Source organism: Ambystoma mexicanum, chromosome 12, assembly GCF_040938575.1.
Source record: "Ambystoma mexicanum isolate Mex_15411 chromosome 12, UKY_AmexF1_1, whole genome shotgun sequence".
NCBI lineage: Eukaryota > Metazoa > Chordata > Amphibia > Caudata > Ambystomatidae > Ambystoma > Ambystoma mexicanum.
Genome location: NC_090936.1, coordinates 1172527545 through 1172552326, shown reverse-complemented (window position 1 = coordinate 1172552326; position 24782 = coordinate 1172527545). Strand labels below are relative to the sequence as shown.

At 48.9% G+C, this 24782-nt stretch overlaps 1 protein-coding gene across 2 annotated transcripts in view; it reads left to right on the top strand.

The window, feature by feature from the left end:
• Positions 1–24782, top strand: part of NR2C1 (nuclear receptor subfamily 2 group C member 1) — a 614538-nt gene that overhangs the window by 276694 nt on the left and 313062 nt on the right. For both annotated transcript variants that reach the window (XM_069629809.1, XM_069629810.1), the window contains exon 6: positions 16164–16343. In XM_069629809.1, the coding sequence (XP_069485910.1) occupies positions 16164–16343 (180 nt within the window). The remainder of the gene's footprint in view (positions 1–16163; positions 16344–24782) is intronic.

Sequence of the window (24782 nt, the reverse complement as noted above, 5' to 3'; positions counted from 1 at the left end):
GCGCACCCCTCTTTCATGCTGAAGGTTCCGTTGGAATTCCACCTCAACGGGCATATGACGTTAAAAGTTTCCTTCCCAAAACCTTTGTCGCTGGCGAAGTGGGCCTTGCACTCACTGGACCCTGCTGTGCCTTGAAGTTCTATGTGACGCGCAGAAAGAGTTTTCGGAAGACTTCACAATTGTTTGTGAACTTTGGTCCTGTGAACCATGGGAAGGCCTTGTCCAAGGTTTCCGTTTCAAGGTGGCTCTCCGGCTGCATCATGCACTGGCATCGGTCGGCGTACCGACTGCTTCTGGGCTGTCCGAGAGCCCACTCCACCAGAGCGATCGCTGCAACGACGGCGTTGCTGACTGGTGTGCCCCTGCTAGTCATCTGCAAGGCTTCTACGTGGAGATCCACGCACACTTACAGTTTTACTACGTCAACAGGGATTCCAGGGAGGAGTCCAGGGTCGGCCAAGCTGTGCTACACAACCTGTTTGTTTTGAGGTGTCTGCTCCAGAGGTAAGAGTTAATTGCTTCTGTTGAGCCTTGCCACTTCTTGTGGTTGTGTAATGTTGTACTGCTGTGTATTCGTTATTCATGAGCATGTAAGTCCATGCCAGACCCCATGCTGGACAAGGTTTAAATTACTAACCGGTAACTATTGATCTCCAGCATCGGTCTGGCATGAATTCACATGTGTACGGGTCTTCATATATGTGTATGGAGTTTGAAGACCTCTGATCCAAGCAGATACAAGCATCAGACTGTTCCAGGTTTGAAGTATTTGTCCTAATATTGAGTGTTGTGCAATATTATTACTTGCTTGCTTCATTTTTTTAATTGATTTTTGGCCTACAATAAATATAGCATTTTGTTCATTCCTGTCTAAATGTAATTGTGCTTCACTACGAGGACTCCATGAGGACTGCATACCGACATTTAACTCTCCTGAGAATAGTCTTTACTGCTCTCCATTGCATCCTTGATTGGATTTTATACTAACCTCAGACGTCCCTGTTCACTATAACTAGGTTGGCCTCCTAAAATGTGTCCACCAGGCCTGATTCTAATAATCCATTGTAACACGTTGGTGCTCAGTTGTGAGGATAAGGTCTTGGGGGCCCCAGTGTTTGTTCACTGGTGTAGTATCATAATTCTCTTGGCACAGAACACTGTGATTTGAAGTTGGTAGTTGCTGTTTATTAAATATGGAATTATTCACCACGTATACTCTTGGAGCTCTCGAAGTAGAACATTTAAAAAGTTGTGTTTAGAGTATTGCCATCCTCTGGTTTAAGAGCAGAGTTGATAAAGAAATTGCTAGATCCCCAGGAGTCTAGGATTGTTCCATTGGCATTAAGTAGTGATGCAGTAGATGCAGGTCCCAGTGGTAGCAATGGGCGTGTGGTCACTGCCACCGTTGAGAATGCAGAAGAAGAGGTGTCTTATGTTTCAGTGTCCACCTCAGAGGCTGAGGCCTTGTTTTGAGCTTGAGAGAGAAACCAAGGCTCAGGAAAAAGGAGTTGGACTTTAACTTACTTAAGCTGGAATATGACGGGATAGAGCCGTTTCTGAAAGACGGGAATGGTCAGTTGGAGTTGGCTAAACAACAAGGGTCTCAAGGCTCCTCCAGAGGTTATGTTTGCTGTTCTGGATTTTCTTCTCATCCAAGATTTACCTAAGGATCTGCTCAGTCTGTATGATGTGAAAAATTCTATAATGGATTGGTTAGCCACCGATGAGTGCTTGTGAGGTGCATGAAGTAGGTGAGCTTGATAATATTGTTTGTTTACTCAACGGGCTACCCCATTATGGCTGCAGTGACATTATGGATATGGCTAAGGCTGACAGAAAATACTTTGAGTTAAAGCCAGCTCTTCCTTTAATATTTGGTAAGGCTCCTGCCCGGTACTTAAAGATGTTCAGAGAATACAAAAAGATGATACTTGGGCTTCCTTTGTGACCGATTCCTTGAAGAATTTGAGTGGCTGAACATGAAGTAACCACTTTGAAGGCATGAGCAATTTGGTCATGCTGCAACATATTGCCTCTTGTTCGCCTGAGCCTTTAAGTAGCATTAGGAAGATTCAAAGGAGCCAGATCATAAGAACCTGGCCATTTCTGCTGTTCTTTGTATTTCCCATAAGGACCATCATGCTTCCAGGAAGTATGAGGAGGGGGGAAGCAAAAAAGAGAGGGTCTACTGATAACATGTCTTCATACAAGGCCCACCCAAAATTTCATAAAGGGAATAAGCCACAGGGGCATAGGACGTGTAGTGAAGCCAATTTTCGAGGGGATTGGGTCCTCCAACGTATTCCATATCTGACAGTAATCGCCACAGCTGTGCTGCTTCGGAAAATCTTTCTGCGTCGATACGCCGTCCTCGAGGACCTCCGCCGACATCACCGGATGTCATAAGTAGGACGCACGACGCCCTCAGCCTTAGTTCCGTTTTACCGCGAAGGTGTTCGCTTCGGAGATCTCGTTGCGCCTGGACTCTTTGGAGTTTCTGTTCTTTCGGTTCTTCGAACCTGTTCGTTTGTGAAGTCTTATCGGGATGTCTTCCTCTTTTTCCACCCCGCGTGTCCGGGCTTCAAGAAGTGTGGGGACTGCGGGTTCAAGATGTCGGTGATGGACTCGCACAACGCCTCCCTCTGGTTCCTGGTGGAGGCCCACGACACAGATGATTGTGTCGACTGCCAGTCGCTTACGTCCAAGGCCTTGCGGGAACGTAAGAAGAAGCTGCCGTTCGGTAAGGTGTCCAAGACCCGGAAGGCGAGGTCCACTCTGCTTTCGATGGATGATTTGAGGGGCCACTCTCTGCATCGTAGTCATCAGTCTAGGGGGGTCTCAGTCCCGGAGTGGGTCCCGCCACTCCTCTGCCTCTTCAAGGCACTCCCGGACGCGCCGTCATCTGTCGCCTTATCCATCCTCATCCGAGGACTCCGCCTGTTGGTGGGTTTCTTATCCCACCAAGCGTTCCTCTCTAGAGGAATGGGCTTCCTTCGGGAAGAAAATGTTGAATTGCAGGGCTCCGGTCTGTCCGCGCCTCCGAGTGGGGTCAGCCGTAACCGTACTAGAGACACCGCTCGTACGCTTTTGGGCTCGGGTGGTCGGCACGATTCGCGGGAAAGGTCCCGCTCGAACAAGGTGAATAGTTCTAGTCCTGCCCGTTCCAGGTCCCGGTCCTCGACGCGCTCGAGCCCGTGTGCACTTGTGAAGTCTTCAAAGAAGACGACGACTCCGGTGGTGCCCAGGTCGTCGACGGACTCTCTTGAGGCTCTGCCTCCGAGGAAGTCGTCGACGCCACCGGCGCCCAGGCTGTCGAAGGACACGCTCGGGGCTCTACCCTCGAGGCCTGTGTCGAAGCCGTCGATGCTGTCGGCGCCACGCTAGACGTCGACACAGATTCACTCGACGCCGTTTCACTCGACGCCCTCGCTGCCTTTCAAGGCTGTGGTGTCAGAGGTACCCCGTGGCACGGGGGAACCCCCTATAAAGGCTCTGGCCAAGGCAAAACATGTCTTTCTCCCTTATTCAATGCCCACTTTCCAGGCTATGGAGTACATTTCCGAGGTGGAAGAGGGTTCTGAAGATGGGTTGGTTCCTGACACGGTACCAGATGAGATTCTTTCTGGTTATAGCCAGATTGAGGACCTGCGTCAGTCACTGCATGACGCCAGTGGTCTGGACACCTCTCCGGAGGTGGAGTTCTGTAGGCCTGAGCCTGGCACCCGTGCCGAGTCATTGTACCAGTGCCTTATGTCGAGGGTCACGGACTACTTGGGGTGGTCGGCGCCCCCATTTGATTTTGTGCAGTATGACCTGACGGATATCCTCGACCAAGGTCCGCCCACTGACCCGGTACTGCCATTCCATATGGCTCTGCAAAGAAGGGTGGCAGCGGCTTGGACTGCTCCGGAGAGTCTACCGGCAGTGGGCAAGTCTTTTCCGCGAAAATACTGCCCAGCCAGTAGTGACCCCTGCTACTTGACCATGCACCCCACTCCGGAGAGTTTGGTGGTGCAGGCGGCTACGGCCCCAGCAAAGCAGGCGTCGTATCCTACCATCCCTCCTGATAGGGACGGACGACAAGCGTTTTGATGGCTGGGCGAAGAAAGTGTTTTCTTCACGGGGTTTGGCTCTTCAGGTGGCCACCTTCGTATGTTCCTTGTCACGTTTCACGCACACTCTGTGGAACTGTATTTCCTTAGCGGCTGAAAATATTCCCGAAGGGGACGAACGGGATGGTTTTCTTACTATTATTCAGGATGGCAAGGATGCCATGTGCGAGTCCGTTCAGTTGGGTTTGGATATGGCAGACTGTGTCAGCCGGTCCATGGCGGCGAGCACCGTAATAAGCAGGTTTGCGTGGTTGAGGGAGTCTGGGTTTGCTCCTCAACATGCCCTTTGATGGTGAACATCTTTTTGGCAGCAAGGCTGACGAGAGCCTTGAGAGGTTGCAGACCTCCAAAGCTGCAACAAAGTCGTTGGGCGCTGCAGTCCGTCAACCTCCGCCTTTTCGTCCTAAGGGACAGCAATGGAGGGGTGGTTCCTTTTGTTATTGCTCATCCTTTAGTAAAGCGAGAAGAGCTGCAAGTCAAATGGGCAACCGTAGGTTTGCCAGAGGTGGAAAAGAAGGTACTCGAGGTGCCAAGGCCGCGCAAGCAGTTGTCTCTTTGCCCTCAGGCAACGCCGCAGCCGCTTCCGCTTGAGGCTCCTGCTTCGCTGGTTTGGGGAAGGCTAGCGCAGCATCTTGTAGAATGGCGTGCCATTACTTCCGACGTGTGGGTTCTGGAGATCATATCCCACGGCTACTGTCTTCCTTTCCGGCAGAGGCCTCACGACAATCCACCAGGGAATCTCTTTGAAGAGTCCGGATCCGCTCCTTGCGCAGGAAATTCAATCCCTGCTGGAGAAAGGCGCCATAGAACTGGTGCCTGTAGCGGAGAGGAACACGGGATGGTATTCCCCTTATTTTTTGATTTTGAAGAAAGGCGGGGGATTGAGACACATCATGGACTTGCGCGGTTTGAACAAACTCCTCAGGAAGGACAAGTTCAAGATGGTTACTCTCTCTCAAGTCCTCCAGGCCCTTCAACCTCAGGACTGGTTGGTGTCTCTCGACCTCAAGGACGCTTATTTTCATGTGCCGATCCATCCCAAGCACAAGAAGTACCTGAGGTTCGCGGTTGGCGACTCGCACTTTCAGTTTCTGGTCCTGCTGTTCGGATTGGCCTCCGCCCGAGGGTTTTCACCAAGCTCATGGTGGTGGTGGCAGCGTATCTCAGGAAAGCGGGATTCACGTCTACCCCTACCTGGACGATTGGTTGATCAGGGCGCGCTCTCCCGAGCAAGTCCTGGATCATCTGTCTGTCACCTACCACTCCCTTCACAAGCTGGGCTTCTCCCTCAACCTACAGAAGTCCCACTTGACGCCAACTCAGCGGCTTCAGTACATCGGAGCAGTGCTCGACACGTCCCTCAGGCAGTGTTTTCCTCCCCAGGTGAGGGCTCGCCACATTCAGCAGATGGTGCACAAGTTTCAACATGCCCAGAGTCTCCCAGCATTCGAGTTCTTAAGGTTGCTCGGCCTCATGGCATCCTCCATTCGTCTAGTGCCAGAGGCCAGGTTGCGGATGAGAGCTCTGCAATGGGCTCTCAAGCTCCAGTGGTCTCAGTCCTCCGGCAGGATGTCAGACCCCGTTCAGGTGCCGCCCACGGTCGCCCGGGACCTTCTGTGGTGGGCCTACGAAGGCAATCTGATGAGGGGAGCTCCATTTTGGCTACCCTGGCCGGAGTTGACGATCGTGACGGACGCATCCCTCATTGGATGGGGAGCTCATGCCAACGAGTTGACAGTCGGCGGTCGTTGGTCTCAGTCAGAGTCCAGACTCCATATCAATCTGTTGGAGCTGAGGGCCGTCAGGCTTGCCCTGAAGGCTTTTCTGCCGTCTGTGCAAGGAAAGAATGTCCTGATTCTGATGGACAACACGGTGGCCATGCACTACATCAACAAAAAGGGGGGGGTCACTTCCTCTGTGCAGGGAGACGATGCAGCTCTGGTTCTTGGCAATCCAGCAGGAAATTTCGGTCTCTGCAGTTCATCTGGCCAGAGAAGAAAACGAGACGGCGGACGCTCTGAGCAGGCAGAGCGCGATCTCTCACAAGTGGGAGTTGGTTCAGGAGATTCTCCTGGAGATCTTCGCCCTTTGGGGGACCCCCTCAAGTGGATCTCTTCGCCTCCAGTGTCAACCGGAAGTGCGAAAGGTTCTGCTCTTGGGAATTTCCTCCAAGAGGAGCCTTAGGAGACGCGTTGGTAGTGGAGTGGTCCTTCCCACTGCTGTACGCGTTTCCTCCAGTCGCCGTCATTCCACAAGTGCTGCGGAGGTTACGGAGGTTCGGTTCCCGGATGATCCTCATTGCTCCAGCATGGACCAGGAGGACGTGGTACCCGGACCTTCTCGACTTATCCATCTTCCCTCTATGTCGTCTTCCTTACTGAGACTATCTGCTCTCACGGGAGCGGGGGTTCAGGTTCTCCATCCAGAGGTCAGATCCCTCAACCTTCACGCTTGGCTTCTGAAAGGTTGAGGTATAAGGATTGGGACCTTCCTGAAGACGTGATGGAGGTGTTGCTTTCAGCCAGATGGTCGGCAACAGTCCCTGTACTGTTGCCGTTGGAGAAACTTCTGCGACTGGTGCAGGGTTAACAATGTGGATCCTTTTTCATGTGACATTCCTGTTTTGTCTTTTTTGCTTTCTTTGGCCCACAGGGCCTGCAAGTGGGTACCGTTAAAGGTTACCTGGCGGCGCTGTCCATATTTAAGCGCTCATCTGAAGAGTGTTCTTATTTTAAAATTCCTTTTAATTTCTCAGTTTCTAAAAGGGCTCACTAATGTGTGCCCTCTGTCACCTTTCCAGGTGCCCGGTTGGGATTTGAACCTTGTTCTCAAGTTTCTAATGGGTGCTCCGTTTGAGCCTTTGCATTCCTGCCCTTTGAGACTGTTAACTCTTAAAACTTTATTTTTAGTTGCGTATTTCATAAGGACAGGGTTGTCCTTGGAGTTCGTCCTTCCTTTCTTCCGAAGGCGATGTCGGAATTTCATTTAGCCAGAAAGTTATTCTTCCAGCGTTTTATTCTCCTCCGCATCCTGGTAAGGAAGAGGAGAGGCTCCATAGGCTGGATCCTAGGAGAGCTTTAAGCTTTTATATTTCACGCATGTCCCAGGTCAGAGTGGACGATCAACTCTTTATTGGTTACGCTGGAAGGCGATTGGGACAAGCTGTTACTAAGCAGACTTTGTCTCGATGGATCATCTTGGCAATTTCCGAATGTTGCCGCTTGGCGGGTAAGGACCCTCCGGTAGACTTACGGGCCCATTCTACCAGGGGTATGGCTGCCTCTACTGCCCTGCAGAGGGGTGTTACTATTCGTAACATCTGTGAGGCAGCCACCTGGGATTCGGTGCATACTTTTGTATGTCACTAGTCCCTGGGATCTTGGGAACCTAGAGTTGCTGAGGCACATGTCTCCATACCTGATAATGCAAAGCATTATTTTAAGGATGGTGTGCTGAAGATGGTGTAGACCACTTTGCCATTTGGTACACTGGGGTCAGTCAAACTGTAGTGGATTCCACACTGGTAAATTCAGAGGCTCTGGCCAGAGCTCCTCTGATGCCCACAAAGTTGGGTGATTGTCCCCATTCCCCCACCCCCTTTCATTTTTCCAGTTATGACCACCAGTTGAGCAGTGAATGGTGAGGTATTCAGGATACCTGTTAGTGTATGGAGGCAGGTCCCTGGAAACGTTCTGGTAGGGAATGGCCTCAGAAACATAGATCTTGTGGCGTACACTGCAGAGCAACCAAACACCAGATCTTGGACCAAGGCTGCCTTAGCCAAGCCTAAGGCCCAGCCAAAGGAGAACCCTAAGGCTAAAGGAGAGAAAAAAAACTTAGAAGAGGGAAAGAGAATATTCCCCTTAACTCACCTACCACTGAGGTGGCATTAGTCAGCCAAGCCCCGGAACCTGACTAGGAAGAGGGGCTGCCTGAAAGACTCAAACCCCATGATCACCGTGAACTCCAGATTTTACTTGCAGAAGGGGTTTCCTCAAGGGAAGAGTTTAGTAAAGGCCAATGTGAGTGCCCTTCACTGGAAGGCCTAAGGTGACAGGCCTGATATCAGTGGGAAGCATAGGATTTATTGAGAAGGTGGGCTAATGTATAGTGAGCTCACCGGGTCCTCTGAAGAAAACCAGAAGAGGTTGTTGGTTCCCCTTCAGGTTATACCTTTCCTCCTGTAATTGGCATATGAGGACCCCCTTGCAGGCCAAGGCCTAGGGCGTTACAGGGCCAGTTGTCAGGCCTGTACTGTATTGTTGAAACACTGGGTGAGAAACTGGTGGACTTTGGAAGACCTGGCCAGGCTCCCAAAGTGTTCCATGTGAATAGGTTGAAGGCATTCATCCCTAGGGTTTAATGGGAGCCCTAGGTCTGGCTTCAGATAGGAAGGAGGAGGAATCTGAACCTTTGATTTGTTCCAGGGAAGCCCTTCTTGTGGCTCCATGAAGGGTGTCAAATTGTCCTCTCAACTGACTCCACAGCAGCAAGGTGAAGTGAAGACTTTTGCGTAGGCGCCCCGACCCCTCTTGTTCTCACTCATGCCAGGCTTGACACCTTGGTGCAAGCATGACATTGACACTGGGGACAGTGTACCTACCAAAGGTAGGAGGTATTGGATGTCACATCCCACCTAATCTAAGGTCAACAGAATGTTGGATCTAGGGGTGATGGAGGCCTCCACTAGTCATTGGTCCAGTCCAGTGGTTCTGGTACCGAACGCAGGATCCTCCGATTTGAGATACTGTGTGGACTACAGCGCTCTTAATGCTGCCACCGAGACAGATGCACATCCCCTTCCACAAAGTGATGAGTTGGTGGACAAGCTATATGCTGCCTACCTTAGCATCTTTGACTTTACTGCAAGGTATCAGCAAATATCCCTGACAGAAAATGCCAAGGGTAAGACTGCATTCCCAACACCTGAAGGGCTTTACCAGTTCAGGGTAATGCCCTTTGGTTTAAATCATGCACCTGCCACTTAGCAAATGTTGGTCAATCATGTCCTGAATGGGTTAGGTGAATTCCCCATGGCATATCTGGACGATATAGCAGTTCAGCCCTACCTGGGAAGAACATGCAAGACACCTTGAAATTGTGTTACAGGCTCTTTAGCAAGCAGGCCCACCTGACTATAAAGGCTACCAAGTGCCATATTGGTCAGGCTTCAGTAACCTAACTTGGGCATGAGGTTGGTGGGGGCAAGATTCAGCCTCTTCCCCTCACAGTACAGACTGTACGAGGCAGGGCAACTCACACTACCCACACCCAGATTAGAGCTTTTCTAGGCCTCACTGGGTATTACAGAAACTTTATGGCAGATATGGAACCATAGATGCCCCTCTGTCTGCCCTACAACTCCTAAGAAGCCCCAGAAAGTCACTTGTACTGAGGATTGTGAGAACTCCTACCATGGCCTTATGGATTCCCTTGGTCAGGCCCATGTTTTCAGGGCACTCGATTACCAGAGACCTTTTATTGCCTCTGACACTGGGATAGGTGCTCTCCTTTTTCACAGTTGGATGACCAGGGCAGGGAACATCTTAAACGTTATTAGTCAACATCTTAAGGACTGTGGAAAAGAGTATTTTCCATAGTTTGGACCCTTCGGAAGCTGAACCCCTACCTCTTTGGCACTCATTTCACGGGGCAGACTGACCATAAGCCCTAAAGTGGCCAATGAATATGAAGGGAGAGAATCCCAAGTTGCTTAGATGGTCCATAAGCCATCTAGGCTTTGATTTCACTATTGAGTGTAGGCCAGGTGCACAACATAGCAATGCTGTTCGGCTGTCCAGGATCTCTTTTGGCAACTTTCCCTCCATAGTTCTATGAGACCACCAAACATTTTCCTGTGTTTTTTTTTTTTTTTTTTTTAACCTGTCCTGACCTTTTATAGGGAAGTGAGGCCTTCAACTTCACTCCCCTAGCTTTTAGCTCGTTTTTTTACAGGGAAACTGATCAGTCCTCAGTACTGGGAAACTGTTTCTCTTTTCACTTTTACACTTTTGTATTTTTCTTTACGTTGCACACAGCATCTTATAATGCAGTGCAACAGGGATACTTTTGTATCGCCCTAGTCTTTCACACGTGGAATTTTGTTTACTTTTATATGTGCCTGAAGACAAACTGGTAGCATAAATATGTTTTACAATTTGTGCTTTTTCTAGTGTGCACATTTGCATTTAGTGCATATGGCTACTAAACGTGGCTAGTGCCCTGAAATGGCCACGCCACAAGGTTTTTGCTTGTTTTTGGGCCATATTGTTATTTGTCCTGCTTCCTGCTGTGATGGATTGGACGATGCCACCACTTCTTTCCCAGAGGTAGCTTCTTCCCAAGTGGCCAGGGTGACGGCAGCCGCTAGCTGAACCTGACCCTGTGGGCGGCTATATGAGGGAGGACTACATGGGGGGAGGGGTGGCGACCCTCGGGGGAATGTGGCATTGTTGGAGAAAGTCACATACCTCCCACCACCTTTTCTAGGCATGTTCCCTCTCTTCCTCCTGCCCAAATGGCATATTGTAACTGTTAGGACAGTTTTTCTGAAGTCGAACTAAGGGCTTAGTAAAACCATTCAACTGAGGCAGTACAAGACTCCACTTTTAGTAGAAGACTGTACCACCTGAGTACATGGCAGCGTAGGCAGAGCAGCCAGGCTCATTTTAGGAGGGAGAGAGGGCAGTAGAATCAGTACAAATGAAATTGTAATACAAATGATCCAAAGAAACACTGAAACACTTTGTATTGTAAAAATAAAGGATTTATTTAAATACAGGTAGGCCCAGATAAATCTGGGTGTTAAGTAAGTACTAACACATTATATGAAATCACAATATAAAAAACACTATATTTGAATGTACACAGACCCAAGTAGCAACCTTATTTGAAATACCTAACCGTAGTTCTAGGAAAGTCAAATCCTTTTCATACACATTCAGTATAGGTCAAGCCTATTCTTGGGGAGTAAAAACCAATGGTTACTTTTTACAATTACAGTCAGTAATGCAAGGGCAGTAGACCCTTCCAATTGTACAAGGACTCTCAATAACAAATCACATAAGCGGTCAACTGGACATGATACCTTTTGTGAATAGTGGAACACTTATTCTAGGTGCAGTAAAACCTATAACTACTTTTGTGATAAGTTATACTAGGTGAGTAAAACATAAGGATGTAATAAACAATTACAGGTGCTTTTGAAATCGGGGAACCCCAGATTGAGGTAAGAAGTAACTCACTTATTCTTGGATGTCACATAGCCAACACAAGGTAAATAAAACCTGCATACTTGTTTAACCTCACAAGGAAGGGGGAAGTAAAACCCAATGTTACTCTTTACTGAATGACTAAGTTATTCTAGGTAGGCAACCACCTAATAGACTTATTCTGGATAGGCTATCAGCAAGTCCAGGGAAGCAAGACTCAGTTGGGGGTCACTCATACAATTATACTCAAAGGACTAATCTGGCGATACCAACAGTTGGAGGGCGCTCTTGCAATTACCCTGCAGGAATAATCTGGTGAAACCAACACTTTACTTTTGGGAAGAGGCACAACCTAATCGCAGGAGAGTAAAATATATTCACATCTACTTTCTATTAGACTGGTAAAACAGTTGCTAAGGAAGAAAAGATGTTAACCATACTTTTAAGAATAGTGCATCACACATTCAAGATCAGTAAGAACTTTTGTAACTGTTCACTCTTGGAATTAGTTACCAACCAACTCTTTACAAGTAAGTAACTTTTAAACACTATTTTTCTTTTCTAGGCCAAAGTCCCAATCCCTTGAAAGTTTTTCCCTTATTCTTGGAGCACAAGTGTTCTCAGTGGCAGACGGGGGATCACTAGGACTAGTGACCAACAGGCAGTGTCAGGATAGGTTCTTTAGTAGCAAAAGTCAGAGTTCCTTAGGAAAACTGGGCAAACGGGTAAGTACTGTACTTTTGAGTTAGAGGAGGGTCCAGGGGCTTCGCAGAAGACACCCTAGCAGGATTCTAGCAGTGGGACTGAGTGAACTGGATGAGAGGCCTCCCATCACAGAAAACAACCCACAGCTACACAGAAATCCTTAGAGGCTGAAGGTAAGTACATACCCAAGCCAACACAGTACCTCAGCATTGAGGAAGATATTGCAGCAGGAGAACTTCAGGATCTTATGCCAAATACCCGGTCAGTGGATTCCTTGTCATGGTAACTGAAAACAAGACCTCAGAAGGAACTTTGCAGCAGGGATCGATGTAGAAGGCTCTAGTCAAGGTTTCCCTCGCGGTTGAATGCGGTTCTGCGGATGTGGCGCCTTTTCAAGGAGCACAATCACGGTTGAATTCTCGTTGTTACAAAGGTCCAGCACTTTGTCGAGGGGACTTTTCAGACTCGATTGTCTCTGGCGACCCTCCAGGATGCCCATGAAGTTTCAGTGAGATTCGGAAAACCGTGCACTGCACAATGGCTTGAGGTCCCAGGGTATTGGGGTATTGCAACAGCGCAAGGTCGCAGCAAAGCGTGGGATGGCTCAAAATGCAGGTCTTCTTGAGACTAGTGGGTCTCACTAGGCTTTGGGTCATGGTCGTCGTTTTCGGAGTCACCAGGTCGATTGGAAGGAAGGGCTTCAGCAGGCTCCAGTTACACAGCAGGCTCTCCGGTCACTGGAAATCGTTTCAGCTGCTGCTCCTTCCTCTTCCTCTTCGGTTTTGGTTCCAGTGGTCGACTTGTCTTCAGTTTCCAGGTTTGCAGTATTTATCAGGAACTACAGCACAACCTCTGCATTCTCTCCCCGCATTTTACAAGAAGGGGCGGTCTGGTTGTCCAATCAGGACAGCCAGCCCCCCACTGGGATTTGTTCCCATTCAGGCAAGGCGTAAGACAAGGGGCTGTGAAGTTTTGGACTCCTCCCTCGCTTCCTGCCCACACAGACGGACTGGAGACTGGGTGGGGAGTCCAGGGGACTCCAGCCGAAGATAAAAATCATGCAAAGGAATTTCCCGCCCTGGATGTTGGGGAAGGAACAAGAAACGACAAACACTAAAATGGTGAAAAAAGAAGACTGGGGGCCATTTTGTAAAATTAGCACCCTTGGATGCCTTTACTGCAGCTGTGATCACAGCCCGCGTTTAAGGTGCACCAACTGCCATTGAAGTTAAGCTTCTCTCTAACAGAATTGTTACAGTGTATCCCCTTTCACACTAAAAGTATCTCCCCAGCACTCCACATACGGTGGGGTGTGCTGGTTTCACCTAACAAAATGTAAAAGGGATCCAAAGATCCTTTCTACGCTTGGGAACTGTAGTTCACTCAAGGTTAGCACAAGAAAGTTAAAAGGGGAGCCCCTAGGGCAAACCAGCAACAACAGGCACTTATTGCCAATAAGTTGTTAAAGAGGATAACTTTTTATGGGTGTCATTTTTAAGACTCTCCACAATGTCTTTTTAAAGAGTTAAAGATTATGTGAGTGTGTAAAAGGGTTCCCACTCAGGGATATTAAGGAAAATATCCCACTAATAAAGCAAAAAGGTCTGGGGTCGACCCAGGGCAGGAGGATTTACCAGTTCTGTGAAAATCTTACCTAACACTAACCCTCTCCCTCAAACCCTTGCCAGGTCTAGTTCAAATGTTCCCCAAAATCACACCTGGAATATGTCAACAACTGAGACCAGGAAGAAGGGAGCAGTAATGTTTACTCCCAGTGATATCCAATATCTGCTTCCTCAACATCACATTAGAAACACCATGACGACAGAGACAAAGAGGAATGGAGCGATGAAGATGGATAAGACTGGTAAACCAACGCAGGGATCTGGTCTTTGGAGACTGCTCAAACCGGCTGGGAAGTTTAAATCCGCTGCATCCGACAGACGCGGAGTAGAGGTAGTAGTGCAGAAGCTGGGTGATGCCACCAGCTCGGCAGACTCCAGACAAACTGCTGTGAGACAGCACGCTGGAGAAAGCGGAGCAGGGATGAGTCCCAATGGTGTAAGGAGAAACAGAGTGGCAGAGGGCCCACCGCCTGAGAGTAAGACTGCAGGAACCGTGTATATTGATACAGGACATGAAGACACAGCGGCTAACAGGACACACACTGAGCCAACAAACTGAAAAGAGAAGAAGTGAGGAGACGTGAGCGGCGCCTGCTAAGCCCAGAGAACACAAACTGGTAACTGGGTTGCCTCAAAAATGTATGCCGCTCCATGAAAGTAAAGGGAGAAACGCAAGGTGAGACCTGTAAGGGCTTAACGTATTTCTGAACCATAAAACGAGCGGGTTGCTGGACCCATCTTTAAAAAAAGAAAGGAAATACAGCGAAAATTGAAACTAACTTTGCTAAACAAGAACTGATCAACTACGCTGGGCAAATATCACTTGGTGGGCAAAAAGAAAGCTAGTTGCATACATGTCCTGGCAGCAGAGTATACCAGGAAAAATCAAATGTTGGAAGGAAAGTGAAAGAGAATCTAAAAGAAAATCTATGCCCTTGAGATTGTGAATTGTCATGTGGGTGGAAAAGAACCTGGCGAGAGAGTACACCAGTCGATCTTTAAGTCTGGAATCTGCATAGAGATTGAAGTACAGTAAAAGAGAACCTCAAGCAAGACCCATGCACTCGAGATTGAGTGGTTATCAAAGTGGAAAGAAACCTTGCAGTGGAGTATACCAGGTAACCTGCGAGTCTGGGACCCGCACCCAAAATAACAATACAGTGGAAGTAGAAACCCAAGGAGGACGTATGCCCTTGGGATATTTGGAGCTAACTTGGAAATAAAGAGATCTGGTGAAGATAACCATTCCCTAGAACTGTGAATATATCAAGAGGTTTGAACTTTTGAATATTGGTAAAAAGGAGTCTGGGGAAGGGAGCCAATCCCTGAAACTGTGAACACTGTCCATTTGGAACTTTTTTGGTTTGATTTATACTTCTATGTTGAATTTGAACATTTGAGCACTTTGAGAAACCGAGACGATATCCTTTGCACTTTAGAGTTAGTTGTGCGGGCCAGAATAGTATTTCGAACACAGGACATATTTATTTTGGACATCTTGACAAAGGACAGACCTCCTATGTTAGGGATAGTGATTAATTTTTCAATACCATTTATTTATATCCGCATTTGAGCCAAGAATGCTGTGTAGAAGAGCAGCCAACTGAAGATCCGAAAGACTTCTGAAGAGGTCCAGCATCCATTCATGCATCTGCCCTGGTGAAGCCCTGTTGGACTATCTGATCTGCGAAGGCTCTGTGCAGTGCTTCAACCCCATGACTGGTGGGACCAACCAGTCTCAGCGCGTTCTTGAGGATCCAGCTGTCCTGAGCCTTCGGAAGTGTCCGAGGACCACCCGGTGGACTTACCAGCTCTTCACTGGGCTACCTCGCTAGAAGTGTCGCCATTCTGCGTTCAAAGCCGGAACTTCGGGGGTCAAGTTCCTGTCGAATTTCAGCCTCCCAGCTTAAAGGGATCCTCTACTGGCAGGTTTTCTTTGACCACGACTGGAAGGATGCCTGCCGTCGTGTGAGTGGTGGCTGTCGGTGGAACTCGCCTTCCCTCGTCCTGTGAAGTGTCCTGAAGAGGTCTGCATCAGTGCCTTCTGCATTTCTCCATCGCTAAGAGTTGCACTATGTTTATTATTGAGTGTTGTGCGATATAATCACCTGCTTGTTTCATTGTGTATTTGGGCCTAGAATAAATAAATATTTTTGTACATACCTGTCAAAATTGAATTATTGTGTGCTTCATTGTGTGACTCATTGTGGACCCCTGACCCCACTTGCGTTCTCCTGAAAATAGCCTTTACTGCTCTCCATTTATACCTTTATTGGATTTTGGCTAACCTCGGAGTTCCCCTGCTCACTAAAACTAGGGTGGCCCCCTAAAATCTGCCCACCTGGCCAGATTCTAGAAATCCATTTGAATAGGTGCCTGTGTGAGTGAGGATTGATTTTCCTGACTAAATGTGGATGCATTTAATGTAATCTTCCTGCATTTGCGCTGAACATTGCATATTTTAAATCGTTGGAAAATGTAATGTTAAACACAGCCATTCTCCTGTGTAGGGCGTCATTATGGCGCAGTGACCTGTGAAGGATGCAAAGGGTTCTTTAAAAGAAGCATCAGGAAGAATCTTGTTTACACTTGCAGAGGGTCGAAGGAGTGCATTATCAACAAACATCACCGAAACCGCTGTCAGTATTGCCGACTGCAGAGATGCATTGCACTGGGGATGAAGCAGGATTGTAAGTATGAACCCAATCTTCTCTATGTATGGCATCAAGAGGAACCCAGTTGAATCTATAAACTGGTCCAGGACCTGTGACAATTAAGACTTACAGTTGCCTCTTGCAGAGCCCATGTGTTTTCCCTCCCTGTCTGTCTGCCTTCCTTCCTTCCTGCCTTCCTTCCATCCCTCCCCTTTCTGCCTGCCTTCCTTCCCTCTATCCCTCCCCTTTCTGCCTGCCTTCCTTCCCTCTATCCCTCCCCTTTCTGCCTTCCTTCCGTCCCTCCATGCCTCCCCTTTCTGCCTTCCTTCCGTCCCTCCATGCCTCCCCTTTCTGCCTTCCTCCCTTCCCTCCATGCCTCCCCTTTCTGCCTTCCTTCCATCCCTCCCCTTTCTGCCTTCCTTCCATCCCTCCCCTTTCTTCCTTCCCTCCCTCCCCTTTCTGCCTTCCTTCCCTCCCTCCCCTTTCTGCCTTCCTTCCTTCCCTTCCCTTCCTTCCCTCCCTCCCCTTTCTGCCTTCCTTCCCTCCCTCCCCTTTCTGCCTTCCTTCCCTCCCTCCCCTTTCTGCCTTCCGTCCCTCCCTCCCCTTTCTGCCTTCCGTCCATCCCTCCCCTTTCTGCCTACCGTCCATCCCTCCCCTTTCTGCCTTCCGTCCATCCCTCCCTTTTCTGCCTTCCTTCCATCCCTCCCTTTTCTGCCTTCCTTCCATCCCTCCCCTTTCTGCCTTCCTTCCATCCCTCCCCTTTCTGCCTTCCTTCCCTCCCTCCCCTTTCTGCCTTCCTTCCCTTCCTCCATCCCTCCCCTTTCTGCCTTCCTTCCCTCCCTCCCCTTTCTGCCTTCCTTCCTTCTCTTCCTTCCATCCCTCCCCTTTCTGCCTTCCTTCCTTTCTGCCTTCCTTCCTTCCCTTCCTCCATCCCTCCCCTTTCTGCCTTCCCTTTCACCCCAGAGAAGTTTCATCCTGTGAAATATCTCTACGTACATTCTGGGCTTGGAATCATGCTTACTGCCACTCGTGGTTCCATCCCACTCCTTCACAGCATCATTGTTGCAGAAAGTGACGTAAAGGTTACCATATGCACCTCCCCCACCATACACGTGCACCTGGACACTTTCTTTATACAATTTTATGTTATGTTCTCTTGCAGTACAATAGGTAGTCGTCCTCAAATTGCTTGTTAAATCTGCGGACCATAACTATTGTATACAACCAACGTGCACACAGTACATTGGTGTGTGTGAAACAGATCCATGTGTATCATAACTAATGTTATTTGTACTTTTACGGTGCCCTGCTACCATTTGCATGGTCTCTGGGCACTATTGTGGTCCTGGACGAGAAATGAGGCGGGGAGGGAATGGTTAGATTAGTGGGAAAAGAATGTAGTTGTGCTCGACTGTTGGTGCCACGAGAGCCAGGACCAACTGTCGTCTGTGTGGTTATCTTCTAAGTGGTTAGTGGTGGTTCCCCAGAGGTCTGTTTCCAGATGGGGAATCTAGGGGATAGGTCCATCTATGGAGTTTGTAATCCACGTATGAAGTTCCTTTTTGAGTGTCTGGCATAATTGAGCCCAACTGATGAATGGCTGGTTGGACGTTTCCACCAGTTGGGGTATCATTTTCTAGATTCCTTTTTTTTTCTAGTTTCTTTTACTGGTCCTTGTTTGGTTTTTGGTTGTGGATGTTGTGTGAGTTGGAATATTGAAGGTAAAAGGAATCCTGTAGTGGTCGCTCCAGATGGCCGGAATGGGGGAAGCAGGGGTGCGGTGGTGGCAAGTCCATCCCTGCAGAAGATCTCATCTAGTGTCTGACTATGTGGGTTGCTCAGGTGACCATTTCGTTTCAAATGGAGACTTGCCAGTTGAGAGCTGAGGGAATTTGATGATGTTTCACCCTCTCAGATGTTTGTCTCCCAGCACAATCATGTCATGTTTCACGGTTAGGTTGGCTATGGAGTATATAGGTTTCATACTGAAGTACGGGTTGTATATGGTTGGTCTGTATATGAGTAGGAAAAGTATGTTTAATCGGTCAGAGTTTGAAGCGGACCAGGATAGATTTGCAATCTTAAATGTCTTTTGATAGTATGGCCTCTTCTGCCTTGCCTGTTTGCTTTTGAAAGTTTAAAATTGTTTGGGAGGACTATACCTTTTGAAGTAATCGGATAGCCAAGTTTATTTGCGGAAAAGGGTGTCTTGGTCACCTTCACTTAAAGTCATGAATTTCATTTTTGTGCTTTGCCATTGAATGTATGTTTCTGATGTTTGTTAATCTGCTTAGAATCACATGCTGTGCATAGTCCGACATCCAGTGGTCACCGCGGAGTATTGCATTTTGTTTTTCGTAGTCGAAAAGGGGATGTCGACAAGGCGTGTCTGTAACACTATCCCTATAGTGACGTGCAGTGTACCCAAAATCCCTCACGCTTCGAAGTCCCTCAGATTGTTTTTTTCCGCCCAGATATTGGTCGCCTTTATGCGGAGCTCCTCGAGAGACATTGCAAAATCATTTCCTCGACCCTTGGTCGTTTACTATTATTTATAACTATACACATAGATCCCTCCCTCGACGTAGAAGCTGTTCTCCGCCGAGCAAGACCTTCGACGGAGGGACGAGATCCTTCGGCGCTGCCGAACACGTGGCCTGGCTTTGCCGGCCTAACACAGTAGGGAGAGTGGGGTTGTGTGGTCATTTCTTTGCTTCACTCTAAGAATGCCTTTCTCTTCCCCTCCCTCTCTTTCGAGGTCGTAGTCACATTTCATGCCCTTAGCTATGGAGCGGACGCCCTTTAGGTTTTGCCTGCGCTGCAGGGGCATATTTACCTGGAGGGACAAGCACAAACAGTGTAACCGTTGCTTGCCCTTCGATCACAAAGAGGACAGCTGTGGGGCCTGTAAGTTACTTAAACCCAAAACCTTAAAGGACCGCAGGGTCAAGAGGTGGGCAGCCTATGCGATGTCTAGGTCTCACTCCTCGCCAGCTGCTGCCGTTGCCGAATGTGATGAGGAAAGTGATTACACGGCCTCCGCAACGGAGGTTGTAGACCTCTCGAAGGAGCGTTCCCGCTCCTCGTCCATCCGTCACCGGCCCCGACAAGCCCGGCTCACGCCCCGCTTATGGGGACGAACACCCCGGCGACAAGGACGAACACAGGAAAACACATAAACACATTCCCCACGGCACGCATTCGTCGAAGACGAAGGCAGCCATAGTGTCAACGGAGGCGTCTGGTCCACCGGCGCCTTCCGCTGACCGCAAGGGTCGCAAGACCTCTCCGCGACTGGGCTTTCTGTAAATAAGGACGCTAACCCCAAATCCTCAGGCGACGCGCCTCGCAAGAGTGCGTACGTCGCCAGTAAAGACTCGGCACTGCCTAGCGCAACGGCGAGCGATTCCCTCGACGGAGAAGCTGATCACCGAAAGCCTTGCGCGTATAGCTTCTAAAGACGGCCAGAGACGGACGGCGGGTAACATGGCGAAAACCGCTCACAAGGCCAAAGAAACGGCAACAGCTCCCACCGTCGACAGAAGACCCTAGCCAGCGAGAAGGGTTCTCAGAAGGCGAAGGGACGCTATCTTCGACGCTGTGGGACAGAACTAAGCAACTGCAAGGAGAAGAACCTCCCTTTTCACTCCCAGACCGCTCTGCCCTACCTTACTGGACTGTAGAGAGGTTCCAGTCATGTATGGACAAGGTAGACAAGTTCATGGCCATCCCAGAAAATAGGACACCCAAGAGGCCAAGGGAGATACTCCAGGAGCGGCCAAGGGCTAAATACCCGAAGCTCTTTAACCCCCTACAGGAAGACATGGACTCTTACGACCTCACTGAAGAGGACTCTCACTTCCAGGAAGAGGATGAGTTTGTGTATAATGAAGGCCAACAAGAGAAAAAAGGTTTTCATGAAGGTGAGGAGGGCTACGAGGAGGACCCAGGTGAAGGTGGCTCACAGCCCTGACAGTCACCATCAGGGTCTACAGACCCCGACATTATAGACATTTCTTCTCCTCAGACCACACCGGTCAGGAACCCATCTCCAGTAGACGATCAGCCCACCTTCAATGCGCTACTGAGGAAGGCAGCAGCGCATTTTGAAGTTGAAACTGGGGAGGTCACCCCAGATACTGATTTCGTCGAAAGGATTATTAAAGAAAAACCTCCCACTAGTCAAACTATTCCTATCCTCACCTCGGTTAAGAGACGACTCACCCCATCGCTGTCCACCCCCGCACTGGTAAGAGGGGTTAATCCAAGAATCGAGAAATTGTTCTCACCCTCTCAGTCAGACCCATTATATATCAGGGGTCACTCAGTCTCGGACTCCTTAGTGGTTACAAACACAAGGAAGAGGTCTGGGGTTCCACTGTCAACCAGCGAGGCACCCCCAGATAAGGAAGAGAAAAAGCTTTATGCCTTGGGCAAAAGAATTTCCGCCTTGGCAGGGTTTTCAATTAGGATTGCCAATAATAATACATTGTTGGCAAGCTATGCCGATGCTCAATGGGGAAAGCTTAAGCAGGACATCGAAGAAGCCCCTGAACCTCTGAGAACTCGCTTATTGGCTACAGTTACAGAAGGAGCTCTGGTCAACCAGAGCATCATTAAGAACACTCTTGATGCGGCAGCAACTGCTGGCCGTTCTTTGGTGCAGGGAATTCTGCTGAAGCGTCACGTCTGGCTTCGCAATTCCGGCTTCAAGGCAGAAACTCAAGCGTCACTCATTAAGAAGCCAATAGAAGAGTCAAATCTCTTTAGAAGGTCAGTGGACGACGCACTGGAAAATGCGAAGAAAGAATTCGACACCATAAAGACCTTAGACCAAATCTCAAAGCCTCCAAACAGGCGAGGATTTGGAAACAAGCGTTTTTTTTCGTGGCCAATGCAAACAGCAGCAGCGGCAACAGCATTACACTGCGGGCAACTGGCCCTCTAATCAGGGTACCAGTAACCAGTATAACCAAAGAGGACAACGCCGTGGCAAGGGCAGAGGTCGGGGCTCCAGCCCCAGAGACACCCCAGCAAGTAACTCCAAATGACCCGAAGATTCGGGTCCCCTCCCATGCGTCTCCGGTTGGGGGCCGGATAACATTGTTCCTATCAGCATGGGAGGGAATAACATCAGACCGGTGGGTATTGTCAATCGTAGCCCACAGGTACTGTATAGAGTCAATCGGTCCCCAACCTACAGACCTCCAACGGGACGACGCCTGTCTCAAGAACACCTCGTCATCCTCCTGCAAGAAGTAGAACAGCTGCTACAGAAAGGAGCAATAGAAGTCGTGCCCCTATCTCAGGTAATGGAAGGTATTTATTCAGTGTACTTCCTTGTACCCAAAAAGGACCTAACCATGCGCCCTTTACTAGATCTGCGCCCAGCGAACAAATTTGTAAAACCACAGAAATTTCGTATGGTAACATTACAGGAGGTAATTCCCCTGCTATCTCAGGGGGACTACATGACAACACTAGACATGAAAGATGCATACTTTCATATTTTGATGTTGCCAGCACACAGAAAATACCTCAGGTTCATGATAGAGGGCAAACACTACCAGTTCAGAGTGCTACCCTTCGGCATAGCGTCTGCACCGAGGGTATTCACGAAGGTACTGACAGTGGCAGCGGCCCACCTGCGCAGGTTGTCCATACCGGTATACCCTTACCTCGACGATTGGCTCATAACAGGGGAGTCCTACGAGACATGCTTCTCAAACACCCAGAAGACAGTAGACCTTTTGTTCCAACTGGGCTTCTCCATCAACGAGAAAGTCCAGCTTGGACCCAGCCAATTCAAACAATTCCTAGGGGCTCTAATTCAAACAAAGCACGGCCTTGTCTTCCCCTCCAGCAAGAGGGTCCAAAATATGCTGTTTCAGATCCCTCAATATGTGGCCGGTCGAGAGGTGATGGTACGCAAAGCAATGCGCTTGCTAGGAATGATGACGTCATGTATTTATTTGGTACCTCACGCGCAAGAGTGGCTCAACAGCCAGTGGTGTCAGGCCAGCGGACAATGGGACGATCTAGTGGTGGTCTGGCAGGCCTTGGTTCTCTCGCTACGGTGGTGGTCGAAGGAAAACCTGGTAATAGTGAAACCATTCGCCACCCCCCCGGAGTGGAAGCCACTCTAACCACAGACGCATCATTCACAGGATGGGGGAGGCTCACCTATCCCATCAGACTGCTCACAGAGTTTGGACTCCGAGCGTAGCTTCCAAGCACATAAACTTATTAGAGCTACTTGCGGTGTTCCAAGGCACTAAAAGCCTTCCAGATGCACCTACAAGGGAAGACAGTGATGGTCCTCACAGACGGCACCACAGCCATGTACTACCTCAACAAGCAAGGGGGCACTCACTCTCCAGGACTGTCCAAGCTGTCCCAGAACATCTGAAGTGGCTCTCAGACACAACATGTTCCTATTGTCACAACATGTGCATGGGGAACTCAATCTGCTAGTAGACAAACTCAACAGAGACTTTCCTCTGCCCTCAGAGTACGAATGGCGATTACACGAAGACATCGTCTTCGACGTCTTCACACAATGAGGCTTCCCAGAAATAGACCTCTTTGCAACTCTAGAGAACTCCCAATGCCTAGATTACGCCTCCAGATACCCACAGAACCGCTCCAAAGGGAACGGTCTCTGTATACCATCGTCAGGGAAATTTGTCGGGCTTTTCCCCCCTCGACTCCTCTGCTGAACAAGATGGTGCACAAGATGCACCAGGAACCAGTCACATGATACTGATGACCCCGATGTGGGCCCGCCAACCATGGTTTGCGCCCCTGATGGAGATGTCCCTATCCCCACCAGTGAAACTTCCCTGCCCGTGCAACTTGCTGTCACAGGACAAGGGCAAGACACTACACCCATGCCCACAGAACATGAACTTAGCAGCCTGGCTCCTGAGGTCATAGAATTTGGCCATTTACAACTCCCACAGAGATGCATGGACATTCTCAGAGAATCAAGAAAACCCAACACTCGCCACTGCTATTCTAGCAAGTGGAAGAGATTTGTTGTCTGGTGTAGAGGTAAGAGCATCAACCCAGTCCACTGCTCTCCCACACAAATTGTCCTTTACCTGACCCATTTACTGGACTCGGATCTAGTGTTCAATTCTATTAAAGTCCATCTAGCGGCACTTTCTGCATACACCACCTCTCAACTTAAGGTGTCATGTTGGAAAGTCCCAGTTATCAAAGCCTTCATGGAAGGGGTAAAGAGAATACACCCTCCGATAGCAAACCCAGCTCCCGGTTGGGACCTTAATGTAGTACTTACCAGGCTCATGGGCTCACCCTTTGGACCCATGCACAAGGCAACTCTTAAGGTCCTCACTCTTACGACTGCTTTCCTAATAACTATCACCTCCATTAGGAGAGTAAGTGAACTACAGGCTCTTTCTATTCTAGACCCCTTCGTAACAATTCACAAAGGTAAGGTGGTTCTACGCACACACCCAAGGTTTGCACCGAAATTCATTTTGAAATTCCATTCAACCAGTCAATAGAACTACCAGCGTTCTTTCAAACCCTTTCCAATTTGGGAGAAAAGAGCCTGCATACACTCGATGTGCGCAGAGCTGTCATGTTTTATATGGAAATAACTATGCCACTGAGAAAGACTAATCCGTTCTTTGTCTTGGTGGCAGCAGGAAGAGAAGGAGATGCAGTCTCAAAGTCCACTATATCTAGATGGATTGTTCAATGCATCACTCTCTGTTACACTCTTGCTAAGAGAGAACTACCCTTCAAGCCAAGAGCACATTCTACTCGAGGCACTGGGGCATCCATAGCATTCATTGCAAACGTTCCCCTTGAGTCCATTTGCAAAGCGGCAACCTGGAGTTCTGTACACACCTTTACAAAACACTACTGTCTAGATACTCTAGATCTGATTCCCAGGTGGGACAAGCAGTATTAAGACATCTTTTCTCTACTGTTCCTTCTCACAACCCACCTCCAACTCCGGGTACTGCTCGCTAGTCTGTGCACAGCATGTGATTCTAAGCAGATTAACAAACATCAGAAAACAATGCATTACTTACCATAAAAGCATTTCTGATGGTTGTATCTGCTTAGATTCACATGCGCCCACCCTTCCTCCCCGCTCGGATGGAAGGAACATAGACCTCTTTCTACATCTCTCTCTCTCTTTTCTGTACTCGCTCACGTATAGAAGGCTCCCTCAGGCAGAAAAAATACAAACGGAGGACCTCGACGCGTATGGATTGTGGGTACACTGGTACTATTAGGGATAGTGTTACAGACGCGCCTTCTCGACGTCCCCTTTTCGACTACGAAAAACAAAATGCAATACTCCGCGGTGACCACTGGATGTCGGACTATGCACAGCATGTGAATCTAAGCAGATACAACCACTCAAGAAATGCTTTTAACGGTAAGTACATGCATTGTTCTTATTAGGCATGTGAGGGGTCAGAAATGCAAGAC